The sequence below is a fragment of the Dipteris shenzhenensis genome, chromosome 9 (genome assembly GCF_047967505.1).
Source record: "Dipteris shenzhenensis isolate YYH24624 ecotype China chromosome 9, Dip_SZ_1.0, whole genome shotgun sequence".
Lineage (NCBI taxonomy): Eukaryota > Viridiplantae > Streptophyta > Polypodiopsida > Gleicheniales > Dipteridaceae > Dipteris > Dipteris shenzhenensis.
The window spans coordinates 53,980,568-53,986,520 of NC_141604.1; the positions used below are offsets into that span (position 1 = coordinate 53,980,568).

The 5,953-nt window shown below is 39.9% G+C and overlaps 1 protein-coding gene across 2 annotated transcripts; it reads left to right on the forward strand.

The window, feature by feature from the left end:
* The first annotated feature begins 378 nt into the window (after positions 1–378).
* On the forward strand, positions 379–4,117 carry LOC147898844 (ARM repeat superfamily protein). Of its 2 annotated transcripts, none has more exons than XM_087379327.1 (2): positions 379–420; positions 2,261–4,117. In XM_087379327.1, exon 2 carries the CDS (start codon positions 2,293–2,295, stop codon positions 3,850–3,852), a length of 1,560 nt encoding a protein of 519 aa, XP_087235453.1. In that variant the 5' UTR covers positions 379–420; positions 2,261–2,292; the 3' UTR covers positions 3,853–4,117. The 2 variants fall into 2 exon arrangements, with proteins under 2 accessions (XP_087235453.1, XP_087235452.1); XM_087379326.1 differs by lacking the exon at positions 379–420 and adding an exon at positions 462–782.
* Positions 4,118–5,953: the final 1,836 nt, after the last annotated feature.

A 5,953-nucleotide genomic window follows, 5' to 3' on the forward strand; every position in this document is an offset into this window, starting at 1 on the left:
ATGGTAGATTAGTTCTCGCGATCTGCCATCTAAGCAAATATTGTAAAGAATGCCCAAAAATGCCTATGCTTGCTTTGTTCCCTCGCAATGCTCCAAAACCTTCGGTGGCACCGAAATGCCGCATTGGAGACGCTATTTTTCCCCTTGCTCCTTAGGTATGACGAGGTTTGTTGTCCATCCACCAATCGTCTTTCTCTCCTAGGCCATTAACTGCAGCCTTAGGGTTCAAAGATTATTCAGATCTTCTCTAGCTCTGTCAGCTATAAGATTGGCAAGCGTGAGGGGGAACGTACGTTGTGCCACACCAGCATAGCAAAGAGCTTGGAGTTGACCATAACTTTACAATGTAGAAGTCTCATGTGATCACCCTTTTTGTAGATCAAGGCCACGTGCATCCTTGCAATTAGGACACCAAGCCAGGTGAATGCTGGTTTTGCTTGGAAGGATTGAAGCTCGGAACTTCTCATCAAATAGCTGTGTATGGCTTCACAATTAGTCTAGAATACCCTTGTTTTAGTACCTTTTGTTCGTCAAAACCCTCCCCGTACGTGCTCCGTGATCATGGGTTCAGACTTGTTCTATATTTAGCTTGCTCCTACTGTGCAAATCGTATAGTCTCTGTCGAACCTTTTTACGCAGCTCAGACAGATGGTTTTACTGTCAGCCCATGCATCGTGAAAATTCTCTCACCACATGGCGGAAGGACACGAGGCGACCAAGGACAGTGGACTGGGCCAACAAACCAGCAATCGCGCGTAGCTGGCTACTGTGCCTAGGTCATAGTAAGTACTTGCATTTGCACCCTGATGCGCTTATCATCAGCGCCTCACGTCGTAGTAAGTATTTAATTTCGCCGGATTTGCACTCTTGTGCTTTGATGCAGCCGGTTCGTGGTCAGCAGGAGGAAAGTGAAGGCGGCATCCCCCCCCCCCCCCCCCCCCCCCCATAATATGCTTTTCCAAGTGTTTCATCCATAAAGGAGTAAGGATATTACAGAAAGAGCACGATCCTTTATCGTGTCGCACTTCGAGTTGCTAACTCCGTTTAGTCTGTTCTTTCTGTTTGCTCTTGGAATGCCGCACTTCGCAATCTTCATCACCCTAACCATTCCAAGGAAACGGACCTCTTAGTAGCTTTCCCATCTTGCCAAGAAACATTCCTATATGAGGAGCGCGTTTAATAGCTACCATAGCTATGGTCTAGTGAGTCGTCAAAGTTGCAATGGTAGAAGCTGGAACTTGTATTGCCTTCCAACCATAGGCAAATTTCTCTTCGACTACAACGTCGAGGGGAACCCACTCCCATCCCATACTCAGGGCACATACTAAGTGAGTGCTAGTCCACTTAGGACTCTTAGCACACGACCTTAGGCTAGTACTACCTTCCTTGCTATCTTACCTAGGCCCCATTAACACTAAAACCCACTAACCAATGACCATTGTATAGTCTGCTAGTTTCCTATCCACGACAATCCCCTAGGGGTAATGTCACCACGTTATTGGTGTTGTACCATTTTCTCCTTCTTAAGAAGAGTTGAAATCCTAGTCAATAATATTAGCTTTAAGTTTGCTCACAATTTCTAAGTATCATTCTCTTGCGAACCATCTTTCCAATTTACGAAATATGCTTGAATAATTATATGGTGCGATTGTGAATGGTTGGCTTTTTTGAGCTCTATCTTGAACTATTCACAAAACCATTAGCTCTATCTTGAGCATTTTTTAGACTATCTTGGGCATGCTTCAACATTTGATGCATGTCTTGGAGAAGTGTCGGGTCATCTGTATCTTTTCATTTTCAAGTCCTGGTGTTGGTGCTCTACTCTGAAATACATATATTAAGAAAAATGGACTAAAGCCCAGTCCTGAATGCTTCGAACTATTCTAGGTTAAAACAATGGATTAAATCACTTAATCACGGGAGTGTGAGAGCATATTTTTGTTCCCAAAATTTTTAATCAAAGAAGCTTACTGTTGGCAAGTTGATATCAATGCACATGATATAGATTCCTACACATGGATTCTATGTATACATGAGGAGCTTTTCTATCTTTTCTGTAAAGGACTTCTGTAGTAGCAAATTTCATCTCAGGTCTTCTGATCACTTGGAAGGTCTTGTCTATCTCAGGTCTTCTGATCACTTAAGGGTCTTGTCTTTAAAAGATGCTCACAAGTAGTGTACCATCTTTATGAATTGCATAGGTATAGAAGATGTGTCATGGCTCAATTCTTATAATGTTTTATCTTGGTACGCTGTGCAGCTTAGAGGTTCTGAATTCAATTTAAAGGAAATATGGATATGGAAGAAAGAGACAGCTTTCATCTGGAAATTGGATTAAACGATTTACTCAATGATGTTGGCTGCTCTAGTGAGAAAAGAGACAGTTGGAGGGAAACAATAAAATTTGCATTGAATCCAGCTATTGGGAATCATGGTGAGGTATGTTTTAGCAAGAACAAGTTGATAAAGGGATTAGTCAAACTTACACAGGAGGATGTCTTCGCTGAGGCCATAAGGGCAGGGTGGGGCCTTCGTTTTCTCTTGAAGTTGCTCAAACTAGCAAACCCGCATATCCAAATTTTAGGCTGCCTAATACTTTCAAAAGGTGCCAAGTTCTCTTCTGAAGAATCTTTGAAGGCAGCAATTCCCCTTCTGATAGAGCTACTTAGTTTTGATTGGTCCTCTCGAAGTATTTCTTTGAAGGAGGTCTCTGCTTTTGCTTTAAAGAGGCTTGCCCAAAAGGGAGAGGATTTAAGGCTGTTCATGGGAAGTGTGGGCGCTCTTCCAGCTCTTCTGAACGTGGCTTCTCACTGTGACGGAAAAGTGCAGATATTAGCATTACAGGCATTGAGGGAGCTTGTTTTCTCCACGAAAAGGAATCAGGGACTTTTTGCTCAAGCTGGAGGCTTACAGCTTGTTTTGGAGCTTGTGAATTCTTCGTCAGTCACAGTTAAGTGTTTAAGTGCAGAAATAATAGGAGTCCTTGCAGGTTTACGAGAAGTCCGACGAGCAATTGCTAATCGTTCTGGAATTTCATGTTTAGTTGAGGCAGTGAAGGTAGGGTGTATGGCTTCTAAGACTAGAGCTGCTCATGCACTGGGGCTTCTTGCTTTTACAAAAAGATTGCGAAGGATGATTGCTGATTCTGGTGGAATATCCGTGCTCATTGAATTGCTTCGTGATGGAGACCAGACAGCAAAACTGGTGGCAGGGAATTCTCTTGGTATAATCTCAGCACATGTGGATCATCTTTGGCAGGTTGCTCAAGCTGGAGCTATACCACTTTTTGTCACCTTGCTTAAGGAGGGTAATCCTTATGGCAAAGATATTGCTGAAGATGCCTTTTGTATTCTTGCAGTATCAGAAGAGAATGCATTGGTAATCATGGACCATTTGGTGGGAATCCTCCGGAATGGCAGTGTTAAAGCCAAGGCTGCAGCAGCAGACATTATTTGGGACCTCTCAAGTTATAGACATTCTGTGTCTGTAATTATGGTTTCAGGCGCTATCCCCCTTCTTGTGGGACTTCTGAAAGATGAAAATGATGAGGTCAGGGAGAATGTATCTGGAGCAATAGCTCAGCTCACCTCCAATGATGATGATAGGCAGGCTTTAGCTGATACTGGTGTCATTCCTATCCTTGTAGAATTATTGCAAGATCAGTCTAATGAGGTCAAGGAAAATATTCTAGAAGCTTTGCACAATTTTGCAGAAGATTCCTATTACAGATCTGACATGGTAAATGCCTGTGCTATTACTGCTCTCCTTGCACTGCAGGAAAATCTATCAGCAGGATCAATGGTTAGTGAGCATGCAGCTGCAGCACTGCAGTCCTTACGTCATGGCATCTAGGTTGTACCCTTGTGCGTGCTGTGGCAAGTTGTTTCAATTGGTTTTCGTTACCTTACCTGAACATTCAACTTTACAAAAATGGAGTAAAGAAAATGGACACTTGTGTGGTTCTTGTATTGAGGTATAAACGGCATTGATACCAGAAGTTGGTAGTCTTTTTATCTGAGTATTTTGGCAAGACGCAAAATAGCTGTCAATGGTATGGGATCTAACTTTTTGGGAGTTTGTAGTGGCCTGCAGTGAGCACTTAACATTATTGATGCCATTGGTTGTAGTAGCTAGAGAGTGATTGGCTCTCTATTTTTTCTTATACTTTCACCTATGTATGAGAGTTTAATTCTTGTTAGAATATAATCATGTTATATAAAAGGTTGCCTCAACTTGAGGGGGAGATTATTGGTATTTTTAGTTTCTCTCAAAATGTGACAAATTAGAGTTAGACTTGTTGAAGTGTAAGATAGTAGTGACCTAGTCATTTGGTTAGTAAGAAGAGTTAAGAGTTAGTTATGAAGGCCACCTAGGTGCTAGAAAACTAGGAGCACTTGGACAGCCATCGTATGCCATGATTTTGTAAAAGTTATTGATGCCATTGGTTGTAGTAGCTAGAGAGTGATTGGCACTCTTTTTTTTCTTATACTTTCACCTATGTATGAGAAAGTTTAATTCTTGTTCATGTTATATAAAAGGTTGCCTCAACTTGAGGGGGAGATTATTGGCATTTTTAGTTTCTCTCAATAATGTGACAAATTAAGTAAGAAGAGTTAAGATAAGCAAATTGTCATGTTTCTATTTATGCATGTGTGCAAATGTGAGTGCGTCTGCTTGTGTGCACCGGCACTCTTTTATATATGAGATGTACTCTAGTTTGTTGTGTAAATTAAGTCATGTCTTCAACTACATTTTCTATGTGATTGCAATTTGTTGAAAGGTGGCTCGCCAATTTGAATGTAAGTTGTAAGGTATGTGTTGTGACCTATTCATACCCACAAACTCTCTTCCTTTGTATGAATTGATCTTTTAGTACTTATGATAAAGCAAGTTTTATTCAAAGGAAGGTTGTTCATAAATCCAATAGTTTAATGCTCCGAAAGTTGGAGGAGGTTGACTTTGGTTGACATTTAAGAGTCATGCCTTTTGGGGACATCTAGACTTGACCATGGAATGCATTATATAAGACTGATTCTCTTGATATTGCACATTTAGCATGTGTAGAGCATGTGTATGACATATTGCTTGTTTGGCGCTAGATTTGACAAATACCTCCAATGTTGACCTTTTTTTTGTTTTGAAGAATTATGAATGAATTTATTTTTACACCCTAGATATAAGTTGTTCTGTGAGAAGATGCATGCTAGTTTCCTACTTAAACAAAATAATATGTTTTATCCTCAAAATTGGTTACAACTATGAATAATCCATTTATCATAAATTAAATAGATTATGGTAACATAAGATTGCACTATACTTGCCAACTAATTTAATTTGAGTAAGATATATTGCATTAAAGAAAAGGTTGATGTAAAAGAATGTGAATTAGTAGCCCTTTAGTTTATGATATGTTAAAGAAGTATTTCTTACCCACTATGTTTACTCTCTTAAACTAGTGATGAAATGTGATTCAATGAAGGACCACTCTTCAAGAGCTCACTACCATTCTAACCGCTAGTTATATCTTATTGCTTGAGTCTATAAAGATGGCATTCCTTAACTCCATTGTCAACTAGATTTGCGGTAGGTAGCATTTTTGTCTTGCAGCACATAACTACTAGCGCAAAATTGAACCTAAATCCTACTAACATTTTCATCATGCAACACGTAACTACTAACTACTAACTACTAATGCAAAATTGAACCTAAATCCTAGCATTTTATCGAAAGAAAATAACCTGTAGTAAATTGCAAACCCATAATTGGAATGAAAAATGAAATCCAAACATTATCAAGGACAAAATCATGAGATATTACGTCTCATTTCATATTTGTATAAATAGCCAGCATTCTCGAAGACCTATGACAGTTCTTGGATGGAATATTGAAAGAACTTAAAAAAAGCTATACAGAGATGTAGATTTGCCACCCAAGAAAGTCTGAGGAGGGCTTG